This window comes from Oryza sativa, chromosome 12 (assembly GCF_034140825.1).
Source record: "Oryza sativa Japonica Group chromosome 12, ASM3414082v1".
Lineage (NCBI taxonomy): Eukaryota > Viridiplantae > Streptophyta > Magnoliopsida > Poales > Poaceae > Oryza > Oryza sativa.
In genome coordinates this window covers 6,696,968-6,718,021 of record NC_089046.1, presented here as the reverse complement: position 1 = coordinate 6,718,021, position 21,054 = coordinate 6,696,968, and the positions used below count along the sequence as shown (strand labels likewise).

The window sequence follows — 21,054 nt, the reverse complement described above, 5'->3', positions numbered from 1 at the left end:
CTAGCAAAAAATTTTGGATATATAATATGTTCAAATAGCAATCCATGCATTGAAATATAGAAAAACAGTAATACCATCCTACAGCTCAAAATTCATCAAAGTTGCTTATTTTCACTTGCATTAGTACTTCTTTCCATGTTAGACATGATTATCCAGATAGCCACTCAGTAGTCAGTACATCCTTGAGAATTTGTGATTTCAGTGTACAGGCAAAAGTAACTGGATCACTGGGGACTTTGAGAACAGCATTGCAAATACGTAGAGACATTGATAGCGAAAGGGAAAATGCCCCATCCATACATTTTACTGATGCAGCCATCGCCATTTACATGTAAGAGTGGTACCAACTTCGAAGCAAAGCCAACAATTTGGTAACAAATAATAATACGATGACATTTCTAATTCACAGCCAGAAACCTCATAATAAAACTTAGAACTGACCAGAATATATCTCCATGTGTCGCTGAAGCAGACGTGGCATAGTAAAATGTTCAATACTTCAAACCTTCACCAAATTTACTAGGCCTTGGCAATGAAGGTCAGGTAGTACCAAGCGGCAAAGGCAAGGCCGAGCACAAACAGAGGGAGCAGGAAGTCCAGAAAGGTGTTGGGAGCAGGAGGTCCTTTCTTCTGTGGCATCCTTCTGAAGTTTGGCGGCACATCATTGCCGCCAATGGTTGTAGCCTCTGATGCACTAGGAGGCACATAGTCCTTGATGCTTCCAATCAAGTAGTTGTTCATCATGCTGATGGCTGATGTGCTGTGCCCCACATCTTCAAATGCCTCCGTGGCATCCCCAGAGGCTTCAAGAATTGATTAAATACAGAGGCAACAGAAAATAGAAACTTGTCAATAAACCTTGCATCTATTCCAAATGTCTTTCTTTCAGAACCGCACCATATGTTAACATTTTATTTTTGTCATCTAGTTAAAGTAATATATCAACATAGCATGTGCAATTAAACGGAACAAGTACAATGGAATCAGTACAATACAAGGGGAACATTTGCAATAGCAAATTTAGTGTGATTAGTGAGGCTCAGAAATTTAGTCCAGAGGAAAGCAACATCCGAAAAGTAAAAAAAGCATTAACTTCTATGCATTGGTCTCTGCTGGGACAACATATTTATCATAAATTAATCAGACCGTACGGTATTTAGAAATATTGAAACTAAAATTGCCCTGGCATTGTTTTGTCTCCCAAGAAAACAGTAGCAAGCCATCATTATATTGGTTTGGTAATGAATAACTGAGAATTTTCATGATGTAAAATGCATGTTATTCCATGACTTAGAAGGCAAGATATTTGCAAGAATTAAGCAACAAGCGGCTCTATCATGATTTTAATTTTGTTAATTCTCTTAGACAATTAGAACAACAGGAGTTGAATATGCCTATGGTTATGAGGCTTCCACGTGGCACAATACAAGGTTAACAGAAGCTGGTGGTACAAATCATGAATCAGCATCGATGCCCACTGGCTGCATTACAAAAGCAAATACCGTACGGGCTGATTTATGATAAATTGCTAATGGTAGTTGACTAGGTGTTGAACACAACCATCTATTCAGATCAGAGCAGCATGATACAATTGGTTTCTCTTAACTAAACAACATGAACCAATCTAATTCTACTACTGCAGGCTTGAACTGACCACCAAAAATGAAGAAAATTAACTGACAGCAACGAATCCGAGCATTTATCATCACAATTAAATTGATGAGCAGATAAGGTCGTAAATAGTTTCAATAGCATCACAGTTTTAGCATCAAACATTATCATTACAGTTGATAGGAATGGAGGAATCTGAATCTCATCTGACCAGATGCATGCAGGAGAACATCCTCTCCACCAGGGTGGTCTTCCAAGAACTTGGTCACATCATACACCTGAAACAAAAGCAAAAAATATTTACAAATTCAGACTCAATCAAGAACCAGTATACACCACCCATCAAGAAATCAAGCCAAATCAGATCTCCATCTAGAAAAAAAAAAGCAGAGATCGAATCGACTCGATTAATTCTTGCCCCCTGCCCGACCTTGCCATGGATGACGACCCAGCAATCCTTCCTGGACGCGTGCCCTACGACATCGGAGGCGGAGAAGAGCTTCTTGGCGCTGGCCGCCTCATCCTCCGCCATGGCCTCCACCACCACTCACTCGCTCCTCCCGCTCTCCGGTTCAACCTGCGAGGTTGCGGAAGGAAGAAGACGACGCTGAGGTGAGCTGAGGTGAGGCGAGTGGAGTGGAGGTAGGAGGAGGAAATCTTGGAGGTAGAAAGAGCTCACCCGAGCTCAGCTGAGCAGGAGCACGCCAAGAGAGCCGCCGCTGGAGCTGAAGCTCAGGTGTGTGGTGGTTGGTCGCTGGTTGGTGGTGGTGGTGGTCGGAGACGACGACACGTTCGGCCGTCGCGGAAGGAATGGGCCGGGCCCTTCTTGGGCCTCAAACATGGGCCGCCCTTCTTGGGCCTCAAACATTCTGTTGAGCTTCCATGCTTAACTCTTTTTTTTTTATTACACGTCATATGCGCGCACACGTATCACTACGCATGCCAATGAATACACCCTCCTAACCATGCTCAAAGAGTCCGAAATCAGCGGCATATTCTTGCTCTCACTAAAACCCATTGAAAGTCCATTTACATTTGCGTAATACTCGTGAGCATTAGGATTTAAACCATGGTGGGTGGATTCATGTATCCACAACTTCAACACATATTACTGGTGCTTCCCTAAGTTTTTTTTTTATTACGTTCATTCTTTTTCTGAATGATCAAGTTATTCTGAATCCAGTAAATATTGGAGGGGAGTAGAAACAACTGAATTTAGTGAAAAAGAAACCTATCTTGCTTGTCATTCAGAACAACTGAACTCTGGGCTGGGCTGTAAAATGGGCCGGAATCCGAAAGCCCATATGGCTCCCTGCTTGCTTGTATAGTTGTATTTAAACTGAAGAGAAGAATTCTTTCGGAAGAATATTTGTGATGCAAATAAAGAGGATCGCATCATATTAAGGTCATGTATGTTTGAAGGCACAGAAGGCTTCTATGGCACTTGAGTTTATTCTCAGTAACCGGATCTCTGAAGAAGTCATCTGTGTGGTCCATCCGTCCGTTATAAAAACTTATTGAATTTGAACATAAACTATGTTCAAATTCAAACTCAAAAGTAGTTTTTTTTTCTAAGACGAAAGAAGTACAGCAGAGCAAGAGGATGTCATGAGCACCAACCGTAAGGTGCTTGCTAGTTGCTTGTGACGATTAGAAGTTCAGTGAGGTGATGGAACTTCATAAAAGGCTGAGATTGAAGACGTGCTTAACTTGACTACTCGCTCCGTCTTCAAAAGACAAATCTAGTACTGGATGTCCCATCAGATTTTTTTTTTACGAAATAGAGAGAGTATTGTCCGATATTAGGGTTTTTTTTGGTGGAATAGAGAAAGTAGTTGATCAGCGACACTATCCGACATCAATGCATACATATCTTCGGCACTCGTCACTGTAGATTTTTTTTAATTTTATTTTATTTATAATTTATTTTTGATGTTGTGTCTGCTGTCCCCTATACCACACACATACAAGTCACAAGTCACTCATCCACTCAGAACACCATCATGCGTTCATGCTTGTTGGCTTCTCAACCTACGCCCGCTCTCGCTATCTCTTCGCGCTTGGTGTGTCGTATACCGCACTTGCCGTGATGATGCAGTGAACGACTAGCTGTAGCCATGACCACAACTTCTACATCAGCAGGAAGGATTATCATCATTGAGCGCTTTTTCCGATTTCTACTTCAGTCTTAAGCGTCTATATATCTCACGCTTAAATGCTAGACTACCGGAAGATGTTAAAATATGGCATAAATGTTATAGGTTCCGATTGTTATATATGACTTACTATAAGATGTGATTAGTTTCCATCTTATAGTAACAACGGTTTAAAATCTAAATCATATACTCTATATATTCCAAAATATAAGATGTGACACTAAACATACATATTATATTTGTTTAATTACTAGTCAAAGTTGAATGTATTTATATGTCGCTATATATGGCTCAATATATTCCATTCACATTAAACGGTACTCTCTTTCTCTCCCATAAAATATTTAGCTATGCAAATATATAGTCAAAATCATTTAGTTCATCTTCGTCTGTTTACTTTAACTTTTTTCTAGTTAAACTTGTTATACGTGCCTTAGACCTCAATGGTATGGATGGCGTGGGGGACGACGAAGACCTCAACAACGAGCAAGACTATGACGTCGATGTACTACAACCGCCTGCTCTCCCCCGTCAAGTCGTCGTCGCGGCAGTGCGATTTGTATCATCCAAAGCGCCTAACCCTGATGACGACGCACACGATTTTTCATAACACATGGGTTTTATTTTTCTAGATGGACCCAAAAATCCCACATGTAAAAATAACAAATGGTCCCTAAGTTCAAGCCCCACCTACGAAAAGCAAGACATCTGCGTGCAAAAAGGGAAGGAGGCTTTAAAAAAATTCAGACATCGAGCGAGCGCACTCGAAGAATTAAAAAAGAAAGTGCACCCGACTTCTCCCCACCCAAGCATAGTTATTGAGACCAGACTGGTTGTTGAACTGGCAAGGCCCTCAGTTCGATGGTTCATTGGTTTGACCGGTTGGACTGTTGGTTTAAGGCGGTTTAGAAGTTTAAATATATAACTGATTTGCCTCATACATAAACACAAGCATGACTTCGTGGTTGGTGTGATGTGCTTCCAATCAACCCATCGTGGGTTCGAATCCTACCTAGCACCTGCCCTCTGAGCTCCAACCAGTTTTTACCAGTTCACTTGCACATGCGGTCTTTTAACTGGACCAGACCGGTGGAGGCTCTGGTTCCAGTTTTTTCCGGTCCGATCCGGTCCTAATAACTGTGCACCCAAGTCCTCCACCTCTCTTAGCCTGCCACCCCTCTCACCTCCCCTCTCCTCTCCTCGATCCCCTCCACTCTCCTCCAAATCAAGCCAGCGGTAGCCCTCCCCTCCCTTCCCTAGATTTGGCTAGAGGGAAGGACGGTGTAGGTGGCAGCGCTAGCAGCGCGACAGCAACGGCGGTGGTGACAACAACAAATAGTGGCGGCGACCCTCCCTACCCCCCTCCCTCTCCTAGATCTAGCCAGAGGGAAGTTGGGCGGCGACCAAAGAGGGGGCGGCACGGTTCTCCTCCACTCAACTCGATCACGTCCCCTCCCTCTCCCAGATCTGGCAAGCTGTGGTGGTAAAGGGGGAGGTAAGGGCTGTGGCGACTAGCGGCGACAAAGGTATGGGCTGCGATGGTGAAGGTGACGGATCCGGCCATGGAAGGGCTAGATCTAGCTGTGGGAGGTGGCGGCAAGCGGATCCAATCGACGATTGTTGGCTCCTCGATCCCTCTAGCGCGGTGAAGCATCAAATCTAGCGACGCGGTTCCTCCACTCCATCTCCCTTCCCTTCCCCAGTCCAAGTATATGTACCCTCCCGTCCTCATTTCCTAGTTTTTGTTTCCAATTCATGGATGCATGGGTTGGTGATCTATCTCACAGGAGATGACAAGATCGTTGTTGCTGTGGCTGAGGAAGCTTGCAGATCTTTGTTTGCTGTTTAGGTCCTGTTTTGTTGGTGAAATGAAATTTTTTGGGTGTCACATCAGACGTTTGACCGGATGTCGGATGGGTTTTCGGACACGAATAAAAAAACTAATTTCATAGCTCGCCTGGAAACTGTGAGACGAATCTTTTGAGCATAATTAAGCAGTCATTAGCACATGTGGGTACTGTAGCACTTATGGCTAATCATGGACTAATTAGGCTTAAAAGATTCGTCTTGCGATTTCCTCCCTATATGTGCAATTAGTTTTTCTTTTTCTTTATATTTAATGCTCCATATATGTGTCCAAAGATTCGATGTGATGTTTTTGCGAAAACTTTTTGGTGAACTAAACAGGGCCTCAATGTAGCTTGGAAATTTTTGAATGTTGTAAGTCTTGTCTCTCGTTTTTCTGTTACTGATTTGTAAATTTGTGAAACTTGTAAATGCTATAAATTATGGTGCTATGTGGATTTAGCAATTTGGGATTCACATTTGTGGATTTGAGAATAATTACACTGGATTGGATATGATCTGGCAGATCGAGGAGCGGCTGCGACTGTAGATGCAGACGGAGCAACGCCGCTCCGTCCGCTGTGATTGTTTTTTTTTAGCGCTGGAACGATTTTCGCTGGCGAGCAGTATAATTTAGCCACCCGTGAAGATCGATTTTAACAGGCAGTCGTCCACTCGCTTGTGAAAATACATGATTTTCATTGGCCGGAGAATGCAGACGGAGCATCTGCCCGTCAGTGTAAACGTGTTTTGGTCACCATCATTTTTTTTTTTAAGTATTGACATCTTCGACTTCAGAGGGGCCGTGGCTGCGGCGGGAGGGAGGAGGTCGGCGCTTCAGATCCGATGATGCCACGGTGAAGCTGCAGTCGAAAGCTCGGCGATGCCGCGGCGGGCGTGGTGAAGCCCACGAAAGAAAATCTCCTATGGTGTGAACTGGGGCGGCGATGTTTGTCTTCCTACCGGAGCTCCACCTGATGGTGGTGGCACCTCCCCGAGCTCCACGAGTATCGCAGATCGGAGATTTTTTTTCCCGGTTTTTTTATTTCGAAAATTATAGCCGGCATCAACGTCAAAGTCTCAAAGATTATAAATACCTTCTACTTCTACGGGATGCGACTGGTCCAGTGGCACTGGATGCCAGTGGGAACGTATAGTATGTAGTTGAATGTTGTTTTGTTTTTTCCTAACGTGTGATAATTATTTTATTTTAAAATATAATGTAAATATTCAAAATATATGTCATGTTTAAAACTTTTTAATGATAAAATAAGTCCAACAAAAACTTTTTAATACGATAAATAATCAATGTTATCACAAAAGTAAATGATTTCACTTACTCCGTAATAAGAAACTGCGCAAGTACGTCACAATCTCACTTTACTCCTACTTCGTTCTTAAGCGGACACGTATGATAACAACCCTTCTTTCAATTGAGGCAGTCATCTCGCTCTCATCGTAACTTTTACCAGTATTATTTTTTATCGCACAATATATATTCGCATGGTCAAAGAGGGGTGAAATCCAACTGGATAATTTCAATTCGTCGGTTCAAGTCCAACCAATTGAAGTCTGAAGGCGTATGACTATACTACGCATTAGGATTTGGACGGCTAACATGAGGGAAGTCTCGGTAATGCGTATTAGGGAATAAGAATATTACGAGTGTCGCGGTCGTATCAGGGAAGTCTCCATTTGGATTTGGATTTGGTGGTGTTTAAAACTCATAAGAATAAAGATTAAGTTAGAGCACGTAAAATGAGAAAACTATTAGCACATAATTAATTAAGTTTTAATTATTATAAACTTAACAGATAAATATGTTTGATATTTTAAAAGCGACTTTCATATAGAAAATTTTCGTACGGAATGCGTCGTTTAGTAATTTAAAAAACATGCTTACGAAATCAGGCATCACTCTTCGCTTATGTATACTGTCGGTGATATGGGACCGGGAGTATCATGACCAGAGGCTTGAGGCAGACGCAATCGCCCACGTGGCCTGGCACCTTCGGGGACGTCGGGCCCGAGGGTGAGGTGTCCGCCCTCCTCGTGATTTCCCCCGAGGGGGGGGGTCGGGTTGCGCTTGCCCCGGCCCCGAGGGCCGAGGCACCCCGACCCCTTAAAGAAGTCTGCGCCACATATATGGGATAAGTGAGCACAGCTGTGCTCACCTAACCGCATTTATTGCAGTCTGGTCAAGCGTGTCACGCTGCGTACAACGCAGTACAGCACGCTCTTTTATCCGGTCTGTGACCAGTCACAGACCGGTCAGATCAAGGGTTAGGTGGCGACTGGCGGTCTGACGCACGCCTCGCCCCATCCCGTCAAGACGAAAGCCTCAAGGCAACTCGTCTCAAGCCGGAGCTAGCGTGTTATCTCTTAGAGATGGCACGTTAGCCCTGGTTAGATTTATACCAGGCTTCATCCTAACCATTACAGGCAAGGTGTTACACGAAGAAGGGCAAACATGCACGTTGTTAAACTGACGCGTGGTGGACAAGAATGACCGATCTGACACTGGTCGCATCAGCAACGGGCAGCCACGATCTCACGTTGCGCCCGTCTCCGCCGGGAGTGGAGGTAGGTGTGAGCTGTCCCATCGAAGTGTCGTTTGGACAGCAACCATACCGATCTCCGTCCATAAAGAAAAGAACAGTCTAGTTTGGAAAGAGAAGGGTGCATGTGGTATCCCCTTGAAGTATAAAAGGAGGACCTTGCCCATAGAAAGGTGGGTTGATTCTTTTCGAGATTAAGAGCTTAGAACAGGGGAGAAGGGGGCTGACACTTTGTAGCTCATTCATACACAAATCCACAAAAACACAGGAGTAGGGTATTACGCTTGGCAGCGGCCCGAACCTGTATACATCGCCGTGTCTCGTGTGTCTTGCCGGCGAGTAATCTTTCCACATACAGAGAGAGCTTGAGATTGCACCCTAAGCCCCCGGCCGAACCGGCAAAGGGGGGCCTGCGCGGTCTCCCGGTGAGGAGCCACGAGCTCCGTCATCTGGCGCGCCAGGTAGGGGGGCTCAGCGTGTGTTTTCTGAGCTCTCAGACTCTTCCGTAGGCGCCAAGTTTCCCTTGTTCAGCCTAATGGCCGAGCAAGCAAAGGCGCACGACCTCTCTCCGAGTGTGAGTGGCGACGACGGGGAGCCGAATCCACGCCGTCGAGCTCGTACTCCCCCATCTCCTCCGCGCCGAAGCCCTAAGCAGGGGGAGGCGCTTGAGAAGGTCGACAAGTCCATGGCATCACCAGTCGCAGGTGGTGCAGGAGGACGGCAAGATGGGGAGCGCCGCCTCCTCGTCTACGGCGACGGCAGCACGCCTCAGGGTGCGCTTCAGGCTGCTGGCGCGCTCCTACGACACCCACCTGTCGTCCATGACCCGGAGTCTCCAGCCCAACGATGGCTGGAAGATGTGGCCAACTTGGTCATGACTGCACAGCAGCGCCTGGGTGCTGGTGGACGGATCGCCACCACCAACACCTCCGGCGCCGCTACCACCGGCTCCGTGTCGTCAAGGCGGAGGGCGCGGCGAGCGGCGGCGGCTGCACGTCATTCGGCTGCCACTCCCTCGTCGACACCGTCGACTCGGGAGGATCAGCGTGGGGAGCCGGATGCCCGCCTCGACATCGAGCGCCGGCGCAATAACCGGCGTACTCCCCGTGCAACGGAGGGCGCCTCCTCGTCCAGAGTGTCACCTCGACATGGACGTGAGGATCAGCCCTCCGTGCCCCCGGCCGGTGGTGTTGGCTGTAGAGCCTTTGTGGCGAGTCTTCGGAATGTCCGTTGGCCCCCAAGGTTCCGGCCCACCATCACCGAGAAGTATGATGGGAGCGTCAACCCCACCGAGTTTCTCCAGGTCTATACGACCGGGATCGAGGCCGCTGGGGGTGACGACAGGGTCATGGCGAACTTCTTTCCCATGGCCCTAAAAGGACAGGCGCGGGGTTGGCTAATGAACCTGCCACCCGCGTCGGTCCACTCCTGGGAAGATTTGTGCCAACAGTTCACCATGAACTTCCAAGGCACATATCCTCGCCCAGGCGAAGAAGCGGACTTGCATGCAGTACAGCGGGGCGATGATGAGTCGCTTCGCTCGTACATTCAGCGGTTTTGCCAAGTCCGCAATACCATACCATGCATCCCTGCACACGCGGTGATCTACGCGTTCAGGGGGGGCGTGCGGCACAACCGCATGCTCGAAAAGATCGCTTCCAAAGAGCCCCAGACTACCGCGGAGCTTTTTCAGCTCGCGGACCGAGTGGCTCGTAAAGAGGAAGCGTGGACATGGAACTCCTCCGGTTCCGGAGTGGCAGCTTCGGCCGCCCCCGGATCCGCCGCTCAGACAGGGCGGCGTGACAGGAGGAGGAAGAAGAGGTCGGACCGTTCCGGCGACGAGGGTCATGTCCTCGCCGTCGAGGGCGCTCCGCGGGCCACCCGAAAGGGGAGGCCTGCGAGCGACAAAAAGAAAGAGGCTGGTACTCCCAGCAGGGAGCGCCCCGCCGGCAGGTGGTGCTCCGTCCACAACACCTCCCTCCACGATCTAGCGGACTGTCGCGCAGTCAAAAATTTGGCTGAGCGAACGAGGAAGTGGGAGGAGGACAGGAGGCAGGAACGCCGTGAGGGCAAGTCCCCGGCGGTTCCTTCCGGCAAACGGCGAAGTGAGGCCAAGCAGAAGGCCCCCGCTGTTGACATCGATGATGGTGATGATGACCTAGGTTTCCAAGAACCTGGGGCCACCATTGCCACCGTTGATGGAGGGGCGTGTGCTCACGTCTCTCGCCGGAGCTTCAAGGCTATGAAGCGAGAGCTTCTGGCCATGGCCCCTACTCATGAGGCGACACGTCGGGCGCGGTGGTCGGAGGTGGTCCTCACCTTTGATCAGACCGACCACCCACCGTGTGTTGCCCGGGGAGGGCAGATTGCGATGGTGGTTTCCCCCACCATCTGCAACGTGAAGTTGGGACGTGTCCTCATAGATGGAGGAGCGGCTCTCAACATCCTTTCCCCCGCGGCCTTTGATGCTATCAAGGCCCCGGGGATGGTGCTCCAGCCGTCTCAACCGATCATCGGTGTGACGCCGGGGCACACGTGGCCATTAGGTCACATCGACCTACCGGTCACCTTCGGTGGACCCGCCAACTTCCGCACGGAGCGGGTGAGCTTCGATGTGGCGGACCTCAGTCTGCCCTACAACGCGGTCCTAGGGAGGCCCGCGTTGGTGAAGTTCATGGCGGCGGTCCACTATGCCTACCTCCAGATGAAGATGCCGGGCCCCGGTGGCCCTATCTCTGTCCGTGGCGACCTTAAAGTCGCGCTCGCTTGTATGGAGCAGCGCGCGGACCGCCTCGCTGCTGCGTCCAAGCCCGAGGGTGGTGACGAGAGGCTTGGCCCCTCTGCCCCCACCGCCCCGAGGCAGCGGATGGCCACATGCGACGAGGTCCCGGTCAAGGAGGTTGCCTTGGGCGACGGCCCATCCAAGACCACACGGATCGGTGGTCTTCTGGATGGCAAATAGGAAGACGCGCTCGTCTCCTTCCTGCGGGCAAACGCTGATGTCTTCGCATGGAGACCAGCGGACATGCCCGGGGTCCCCAGGGAGGTGATTGAGCACCGTCTCGCCGTGCGGCCGGGCGCAAGGCCGGTCCGGCAGAAAGTGCGGCGGCAGGCCCCGGAACGTCAAGCCTTCATCCGCGAGGAGGTGGCGAGGCTTCTGGAGGCCGGATTCATCCGTGAAGTCATCCACCCGGAGTGGCTGGCGAACCCGGTGGTCGTTCCCAAGGCGAACGGCAAGCTTCGGATGTGCATCGACTACACCGACCTTAACAAGGCATGTCCTAAGGATCCTTACCCCCTGCCTCGCATAGATCAGATCGTCGACTCCACTGCGGGGTGCGACCTTTTGTGTTTTCTAGATGCATACTCTGGTTATCATCAGATTCGCATGGCTAGGGAGGATGAGGAAAAAACTGCGTTCATTACCCCCGTAGGAACCTATTGTTATACATCAATGCCCTTCGGGTTAAAGAATGCAGGTCCTACTTTTCAGCGTACTACTCGAATTTCTTTGGGTAGCCAAATAGGACGTAATGTTGAGGCGTATGTCGATGACTTGGTTGTAAAAACGCGCAACCAAGAAACTTTACTTTCAGATCTAGCGGAAACCTTTGAGAACCTCCGCTCCGCCCGCATAAAGCTGAACCCCGATAAGTGTGTGTTTGGTGTACCTGCGGGCAAGCTTCTCGGGTTCTTGGTCTCTGCCCGAGGCATTGAGGCCAACCCCGAGAAGATTCGAGCTATCGAGCGGATGCGCCCCCCCCAGCAAACTTAGGGATGTGCAATGCGTCACCGGTTGCATGGCCGCCCTAAGTCGTTTCATATCAAGGCTGGGAGAAAAGGCGCTACCCTTGTTTAAGCTCCTCAAGCGTTCGGGGCCGTTCACTTGGACGGAGGAAGCTGAACATGCCCTTACTCAGTTAAAGGCGTATCTTAGCTCTCCCCCGGTTCTAGTCGCCCCGGAGCCAAATGAGTCCCTGTTACTTTACTTAGCAGCGACCCCCCAAGTAGTTAGTGCAGCGTTGGTTGTGGAGCGCGATGAGGACAATCCTCATTCTGCGCACCCCCACTCTGTGCCGACTTGGCCCGGGAGCAAGCAGGGAGGAAAGGTCCCCGAGTCAAACGGTGGCCTAAGGCCCCTGACGACCGGAGACGGCCCTCTGCCCGCTTGTCAGACGGTGCTGGGTGCCCCCGACCCTCAGGAAGGCCCCGAGGCCACTGCGGGAAGGCCGCACTTAACGCCCTTTGACCCCGAGGCTAACCCTGTGCTGACTCGACCCGGGAAAGAGCAGGGAGAAGAGGCCCCCGAGCCGAACGGAGGCCAGAGGCCCCTGACGACCGGAGTTGGCCCTTTGCCCGCTTGTCCGACGATGCCAGGAGCCCCCGACCCCCAGGACGGCCCCGAGGCCACTGTGGGAAGGCCGCTCCTGTCGTCCTCCGACCCCGAGGTCATCGGCACAGAAGACGACTGCGCCCCGAGGGGCCACTTGGACGAAGAACGCCCCGGGGGTACGGCCCCTAGCAGAGAGGAACGGCCCCACCGAAGGGTGCAGCGGCCTGTCTACTTTGTTAGTGAGGCCCTCCGGGACGCCAAGACCCGATACCCACAGGCCCAGAAGATGCTTTACGCTATTCTGATGGCCTCGAGGAAACTGCGCCATTATTTCCAGGCGCATCGGGTCACTGTGGTTACGTCTTACCCCCTCGGTCAAATCTTGCATAATCGAGAGGGTACAGGACGAGTGGTAAAATGGGCAATCGAGCTTTCTGAGTTCGATCTGCACTTTGAACCACGCCACGCTATCAAGAGCCAGGCCCTCGCCGATTTTGTGGCAGAGTGGACCCCGGCTCCAGAGACCGTCTCAATGCCCGAGGCCAGCACGAACCCCTCACAGCTGCCTCAAACCGCCCACTGGGTGATGCAGTTCGACGGTTCTCTGTCTCTCCAGGGCGCCGGTGCAGGGGTCACGTTGACCTCTCCAAACGGAGACGTCCTCAGATACTTGGTCCGTCTCGACTTTCGAGCGACTAACAATATGGCAGAGTACGAGGGACTCCTTGCCGGACTCAGAGTGGCAGCTGGACTGGGGATCCGCCGCCTCTTGGTATTAGGCGACTCCCAGCTAGTCGTTAACCAGGTCTGTAAGGAGTACCGGTGCTCTGACCCACAGATGGACGCCTACGTACGCCAAGTGCGGCGTATGGAGCGCCATTTCGATGGGATAGAACTTCGGCATGTACCTAGAAGGGATAACATGATAGCCGACGAACTCTCAAGGCTCGCGTCCTCGCGAGCCCAGACCCCACCGGGCGCCTTTGAAGAAAGGCTTACCCAGCCGTCGGCGCGACCCGACCCCTTAGGGGAGACGGATGCGCCTGACCGGCCCCCGAGGCCCGTCGGAGTCCAGGCCTCGGGACCCGAAGAGAGCGTTCCAAGCTCCCTTAGATTGATTGCTTGGATCTCTGAGATCCAAACATACCTCACAGATAAGACTCTACCTGAGGACCACGAAGGGAGTGAACGCGTACAACGCATTTCCAAACGCTATGTGCTGGTAGAAGGGACCCTCTATCGGCGCGCGGCTAACGGAATCCTCCTGAAGTGCATTCCTCAGGAACAAGGCGTTGAGCTTCTTGCTGACATCCATGAGGGCGAGTGCGGAGCCCATTCCGCCTCGCGTACCCTGGTTGGCAAGGCCTTTCGTCAAGGATTTTATTGGCCGACGGCTCTCAATGACGCAGTCGATCTGGTCCGGCGATGCAGAGCGTGTCAGTTCCACGCCAAGCAAATCCATCAGCCGGCCCAGGCCCTGCAGATCATACCGCTGTCCTGGCCATTTGCTGTCTGGGGGCTTGATATCCTGGGACCGTTCAAACGGGCCCCGGGCGGGTTTGAGTATCTGTATGTTGCGATCGACAAGTTCACTAAGTGGCCCGAGGCTTATCCGGTTGTCAAGATCGATAAGCACTCTGCTCTTAAATTCATTAAGGGCATCACGGCCCGTTTTGGAGTACCTAATCGTATTATTACGGATAATGGCACCCAATTCACTAGTGAACTCTTCGGCGACTACTGCGAAGACATGGGCATCAAGCTCTGCTTCGCCTCACCTGCCCACCCCAGAAGCAATGGCCAAGTGGAGCGCGCCAATGCAGAAATCCTTAAAGGCCTCAAAACCAAGACCTTCAACATTCTCAAGAAGCACGGCGATTCATGGATCGAGGAGTTGCCAGCGGTGCTCTGGGCGAACCGAACCACACCAAGCCGAGCGACCGGGGAAACGCCTTTCTTCCTCGTCTACGGCGCAGAAGCGGTTCTCCCATCTGAGCTCACCCTGAGGTCTCCTCGGGCCACCATGTACTGCGAGGCTGATCAAGATCAGCTTCGTAGAGATGACCTCGACTACTTGGAAGAGCGAAGGCGGCGCGCGGCCCTCCGAGCTGCGCGCTACCAGCAGAGCCTGCGGCGCTACCATCAGCGCCACGTCCGGGCCCGATCACTCTGCGTCGACGACCTCGTCCTACGCCGCGTCCAAACGCGCGCTGGATTGAGCAAGCTCTCACCAATGTGGGAGGGTCCGTATCGACTGATCGGTGTCCCCCGGCCGGGCTCGGTACAGCTGGCCACGGGCGACGGCACGGAGCTGCCAAACCCGTGGAACATTGAACACCTTCGTCGCTTCTACCCCTGAAGAGGGGGGGTCGGGTGTCAGGTTTTGGCTCGGGCCAACCCCGCACCCCCCTCGGGTGTGCGGGGTTAGCCGGGGGCTACCACACATGCACATATATTCCTTTCAGCATTTCAATAAAAGCAGTTTCAATTTCCTAAAGGTTGTGTCTGTGCTGTTCTTTCCTTTTGAAGGATCTTGACTTAAAATAAGGTCACTTGTACTCAACCTTGCCCTCGGGGGTTCGGTTCGGTCAGCTAAAATCGCCAAACGGGCCCAGAACCGAGCCGTGCCCCGGGGCGTGGTGAACTCCGGGGGGGAATCGGCAGAAACCCACAATCGGGTCACCCATAACCCTCGGTCACCACGTTCCCGGCCTGGCCAGTCTCGACATGTGGATCTCCCCAGGCACTAGCCCCGACCCGAGCCATTCGAGGACCGGGACTTGGGCGCGAGCCCTTATTTCAAGCTAAGGCGCAAAAGGACCATGGCACAGATCATCCTCAACTCATATGCATAGCAAAATAAAGTTAACATAGAAAATTTTTCATCATTTTTGATTGCAGATTAAGTTGATCTATACACAAAAGAGGCATGAAGGCCTTAGAAGAAAGAAAAAGAAAAAAAAGTAAAGATTGGCGGGGGCCTGGGGGCTCATTCAAATGCACCCGGGTCGCTGGCCTCGTCGCCACCGTCGTCCTCGCCGCTGGCGTCGCCCTCCTCGTCGGAACTGGGGGCGAACGCGAGCCGAGGGGCCGAGCCCTCGAAGCCGTTGACAATGTGGTCGGCAGCATCCCCGACCCGCGCGCGCGCGTCATCCTCGGTCCCGGGAGGGAACTCCTCCAGCGCCATCCAGGGAGAGAAATTGGGGTCCCGGGCCTGGTAACTCGCTAGCACGAGTTCGACCGCCCCCCGGGCGAGGTCCCTCGAGGATGCCTTGATGGTCTTCTCGAGCTCCTCGGGGAGTTGCTCGAGAACCCAAGCCATCCTGTTGAGGTGCGGAGCGAGGCCTTCCAGATTGGTGGGGGGCACCGACGTCTGGCCTCCCCAGAGGCCCGCTTGCCGACCGGCGCGCTTCATGCGGGAGACCGCATCCCAAAGCATGTCGGGCCCAATCTCGCCCGCCAAGCGAAGGGCCTCGGCCTCCCCGGTGGAGGAGTCCAGCGCTCGCTGCATCTCCGCGACGGTGTGTTCGGCAGCTGCGAGGCGGGCGGCTAAGCCGCTTTCGCCCGCGGCCGCCCCGCCGATAGACGCCCTCGCGTCTAGCTCCTTCTCCCGCGCCTCGAGGCCAGCAGCCCGCTGCTCCAGCGCGGCTCTCTCGGCGCGGACGCATTCAAGATTGCGGCGCGCCTGCTCCTCCTGCGCCGCCTCGCGAAGGGATAGGCTGTCCGCCAGCCGTTTGGTCGTAGCCTCGGCCTCCTCGAGAGCCCGCTCCCGCTCGGCGAGTGCATCCTCGCGAAGGCGGAGCGCGGACTCCTCCTCGGCGCAGGCGGCCTCGTGCGCCGCCAGCGTCGCCTCCCGGAGAGCAGTGGCGGCCTCGCGGTCCGTCAAGCCCCTCTCCACGGCGCCGGCATGTTCTTCCAGCGCCATGGCACGGGCCTCAAGGGCCTCCTCGCGCCGCCGGGACGCCGCTTCGGCTTCCGTTGCCCGCCGCTCTCGGGCAGCGGCGGAGTCGAGAACCCCTTGGGCGGCGTCGAGCTTGCTCTTCAGCTCCGCCTCCCAGCTTGCGTGCTGAAGACGGAGGGTGTCTTGCGCCTCGACCATCGCGGTGGTGGCGACGAGGGCGGCCTCTCGCTCCTCCTCCACCTCTCGGGCAATCTCCGCCAGCGCCGCCTTGCGGGCTTCGAGCTCCGAGATGTGGCGGCGGTGAGCCTTACGGCCCACCTCCACCATGGCGTCCACCGAGCGCCGCCCCTCCTCGACGCGCGCCCATGCGGCCTCGAGCTCCGCTCGTTCCGCTCGCAAGGCCTCCACCTGGGCGCTAAATCCATCTAGCACCGCGGTGTTTGCGGCGGCCAAGGCCTGCATAATGGGCTCGGCGCTCACCGGGGCGACGGAAGAGGAGGAGAAAAGCCGCCTTGGAGAAAAGGCGACGCGGCTTGGCCCCCCGGAGGATGCGCTGGGCTCGGGGATGTCCCCCGGGCCCGTTTGGTCCTGGGCGTCGCCCGGTGAGGTAGGCCCAGGCGATGCGCCCGCGGCCTCGTCGCGAGCCGCCTCGGAGGATGTCGCCTGAGGGCCGCCCGAGGGAGTGGGCCCAAGTGACGCTGTCGCCTCAGCCTGGCGAGCCCGGGCGGCCTCCTCCCGGGCAGCTTCTTCGGCTTGGCGGGCTCGGGCGGCTTCCTCCCGAGCAGCTTCCTCCGCTTGGCGAACCCGGGCGGCCTCCCGGGCGGCCTCTTCAGCTTCCCGAAGGCGGTCTGCGGCTTCGCGCCGGTCAGACTCTCGCCTCCGCTCCTCTGCGGCCACTGGATCTTCGGCCTCGGACTGGCCGGACTTGGGGTGGCGGGAGGAATGCGACGGGACATCGCTGAAGCAGAAGAAAAAGCCAGAAGACGAACAAAGTGAGCAAGAAAAAACTTCTTTTTGGAGAAAGATGGTTGCAATGAGAGTGAGACGAACCTGCGAGGGGGTCGGTTGAATGACCACCTTGGGGGGGAAATTAGGTTTCCCCGGGCTGGTTCCGTCTCCCCCATCTTGCGGAGCCGCTTCTTCTTGCGCTCCCCCTCGGGCTGAGACGTCGGCGCGGCCCCCTCCGGGCGCCGACCGCTGGTACGCACCGCCCCGCCCCCTCGGGGAGGAGATGGGGGAGGTGTTCCTCCCAGCTTCCTCTTCCCCTGGGCGTCGGCAGGGCGGCTGCTCCCCGGGCCCCCGACGCGAGGCCCAGAAGCACGACCCCCTCCTGGGGCAGATTGTTTCCCCCGGCGGCTCTCGCCCGCGCCGTCGTGGCCCTTAGGGGCTCTCTCCTCTGAGGCCCCGACCCCCAACATAATGGATAGAATGGAGACGCGGTCGGGATCAATGCAGAGGGGGAGGATCTCCTGAGGAAGGCGAGACGCCTCCGCGGAGCTAAGGTTCAGCACCCTTTGGACTACGATCTTGAAGTCCTCAGGAGCCCAATCCCATCTGGCTCCCTGGTGGGTCCGCATGTAGTCTTCAGGCCCAGTGTACTCCCAGGCGCTCCGGGCGCGCCGTTGGAGCGGCGCAATCCGGCGACGGAGGTAATCGCCGAACACCATGGCCCCGGTGAGCCCCTGGGATCGCAGGCCCGCCAGGCGGTCGAGGACGGCGTCGTACTCCTCCCCCAGATCTACCGGCGCCCGCCAGCTGGAGACCTGCGCCGGGGGCTGGCTTGGAAGGCGGAGGCGCGCTTCGTCGGCAAGGGGGGTGTAGAACCAGTCGCTCTTCCAGTCGTCCCACTTCTTGCGGAGGACGCAGGGGATATAGCGGTTCAGCACCGGCCCCCGCGGCTGGAAGTAGCAGCCGCCAACCACCGACGGCGGAGACACCGACTGCACGGTGAAGAACCACCGGAACAGCTGAAGAGAGGGGCGCACCCCAATGAACATCTCGCACAGGTGCGCGAAGATGGCCAGTGTCATCACCGCATTGGGGGTGAGGTGCGCCATCTGGAGATCGTAGAACTCCAGAACATCCATGAAAAAATGAGAAAATGGCGGGACCAGCCCAGCCATCGCGAAGGGGAGGAAGAAGATGGACCGCCCCGGGTAGTCTGGTGCCGGGCGCCCCTCTCCCAGCATCACTATCTCCCGACCGGTGGCGGACTCCGGCATGAAGCGGCGCGGCAGTCCGGCGTGCCTCTCGTTCACGATGCGGGAAGGCGGCAGCACACTGCCGTCGAGCAGAGCAGAGCCCCGTGCCATGGCGGTGGAGGAAGAGATGATTGGGAACGAGCGTGTGTGGCGAAAGTAGGGCGTAGCAGGGAAAGAGTTAGAGCTTAAGCGGCAAAGGCAAGAGGAACAATGGCGAAAGGAAGGGAGCAAATCCTTTTCTCGATGCTTTTATACCCTTGCCATCGCTGGGCCTGGCTCCTCGTTTCTCGCGCCCACTACTTCGCTCCCTCGTATCTCGCTATCTCGCTCCCTCGTTTCCCGCACCCACGCTTCCACTAATCCCATTCGCCCGTTTACGGCGCGTGAAGTGGATATGCGGTTGTGGCAATCGAAACGGATTGTATCGTGCGCGCGTTAATTACGCTCGCCGACCGAAGCGGCGTTACCGTATCTCCGAGCGAAACAAATCTGCTCACCCAGATTCGCGCGCTGCTCAAGTGATGTGGCAGTCTTGAATAGACCGCCCAGTATGGACAACCAAAGTTACCAATACCAATGTGCATGGATTGAGACCGTTGGGTATTTTGCCCAACTACGGAGACCGGTCCCACCTGTCACTAGGCTTTAGGGGTGGCGTCACACCTGACCGCTTCCCTTGGGAAGGGAGATTGCTCTGGCATAACGCCGGGGGCTACTGTCGGTGATATGGGACCGGGAGTATCATGACCAGAGGCTTGAGGCAGACGCAATCGCCCACGTGGCCTGGCACCTTCGGGGACGTCGGGCCCGAGGGTGAGGTGTCCGCCCTCCTCGTGATTTCCCCCGAGGGGGGGGGTCGGGTTGCGCTTGCCCCGGCCCCGAGGGCCGAGGCACCCCGACCCCTTAAAGAAGTCTGCGCCACATATATGGGATAAGTGAGCACAGCTGTGCTCACCTAACAGCATTTATTGCAGTCTGGTCAAGCGTGTCACGCTGCGTACAACGCAGTACAGCACGCTCTTTTATCCGGTCTGTGACCAGTCACAGACCGGTCAGATCAAGGGTTAGGTGGCGACTGGCGGTCTGACGCACGCCTCGCCCCATCCCGTCAAGACGAAAGCCTCAAGGCAACTCGTCTCAAGCCGGAGCTAGCGTGTTATCTCTTAGAGATGGCACGTTAGCCCTGGTTAGATTTATACCAGGCTTCATCCTAACCATTACAGGCAAGGTGTTACACGAAGAAGGGCAAACATGCACGTTGTTAAACTGACGCGTGGTGGACAAGAATGACCGATCTGACACTGGTCGCATCAGCAACGGGCAGCCACGATCTCACGTTGCGCCCGTCTCCGCCGGGAGTGGAGGTAGGTGTGAGCTGTCCCATCGAAGTGTCGTTTGGACAGCAACCATACCGATCTCCGTCCATAAAGAAAAGAACAGTCCAGTTTGGAAAGAGAAGGGTGCATGTGGTATCCCCTTGAAGTATAAAAGGAGGACCTTGCCCATAGAAAGGTGGGTTGATTCTTTTCGAGATTAAGAGCTTAGAACAGGGGAGAAGGGGGCTGACACTTTGTAGCTCATTCATACACAAATCCACAAAAACACAGGAGTAGGGTATTACGCTTGGCAGCGGCCCGAACCTGTATACATCGCCGTGTCTCGTGTGTCTTGCCGGCGAGTAATCTTTCCACATACAGAGAGAGCTTGAGATTGCACCCTAAGCCCCCGGCCGAACCGGCAAAGGGGGGCCTGCGCGGTCTCCCGGTGAGGAGCCACGAGCTCCGTCATATACCTAATAAAAAAAATAAGTATGGCTTCAGGTTTTTTCGTCTGTCCTTTTTTTTTCTTTTTTTCCGTCCCTTTTTCACCATTTTTCTTTATTTTGTACGCTTTTTCCCTTTTTTCGTCCACCTTTTTTTCGCCATTTTTTCTATTTTTCACCGTCCACATTTTTTCGTCGCCTTTTTTTTTCCATCCACTATAATTTTCTTTTCTTCGGTCCAATTTTTTTGCTTTTTCTCCATTTTTTTTCATCTTTTTCTGTCGTCGCTATTTTTTATGTTACGTTTTCTCGCAGGCGATAAGGGATTTGTTTATCTGCCTGTTTTGTTTTGTCTCTGGGCTGAGCCTTAGCACTGCCGCCACGTTGATATACCTCGTTATGTATTCCCTCCTATAAATGATTATAGAAATCGATTCCCTACTACTCTCTCATCATTTTTCCCATGATTTCCCTTTCAATTTCACTTAATTCACCGGATTTAATCACTTTAATTCACTTTAAGCCCATGATTTTCCCATGATTTGCCTCGAGTCTCGACGGAGTGAGGGCCATAACCAGAGCTGCAGCGTTTTATATTGGGTCATATATATCATGTCAAATTAAATGATACTAGTACTGATATGAAAAAAAAATGATAGTAGAAGTTTTGCAAATTTCATATATTTT

At 53.7% G+C, this 21,054-nt stretch overlaps 1 protein-coding gene across 2 annotated transcripts; it reads right to left on the bottom strand.

Annotated features, from left to right (window-relative positions):
- Nucleotides 1-271: 271 nt before the first annotated feature.
- On the bottom strand, nt 272-2,364 carry LOC4351805 (uncharacterized). 2 transcript variants are annotated; one of them, XM_015762767.3, is made up of 4 exons: nt 2,291-2,364; nt 2,042-2,188; nt 1,823-1,889; nt 272-803 (listed from the first exon to the last, which is right to left on the bottom strand). In XM_015762767.3, the coding sequence occupies exons 2-4, from the start codon at nt 2,141-2,143 to the stop codon at nt 520-522; spliced, it is 453 nt and encodes a 150-aa protein (XP_015618253.1). In that variant the 5' UTR covers nt 2,144-2,188; nt 2,291-2,364; the 3' UTR covers nt 272-519. The 2 variants fall into 2 exon arrangements, with proteins under 2 accessions (XP_015618253.1, XP_066162382.1); XM_066306285.1 differs by having other exon boundaries at nt 2,042-2,364.
- Between the last annotated feature and the right edge of the window lie 18,690 nt (nt 2,365-21,054).

Coding starts and splice junctions, on each gene's coding strand:
- LOC4351805 (XM_066306285.1), bottom strand. CDS start 2,143: ATGGCGGAGGATGAGGCGGCCAGCGCCAAGAAGCTCTTCTCCGCCTCC. Junction 1,890..2,041: donor GGGTCGTCATCCATGGCAAG/GTCGGGCAGGGG, acceptor CTTTTGTTTCAG/GTGTATGATGTGACCAAGTT. Junction 804..1,822: donor TGTTCTCCTGCATGCATCTG/GTCAGATGAGAT, acceptor CAATTCTTGAAG/CCTCTGGGGATGCCACGGAG.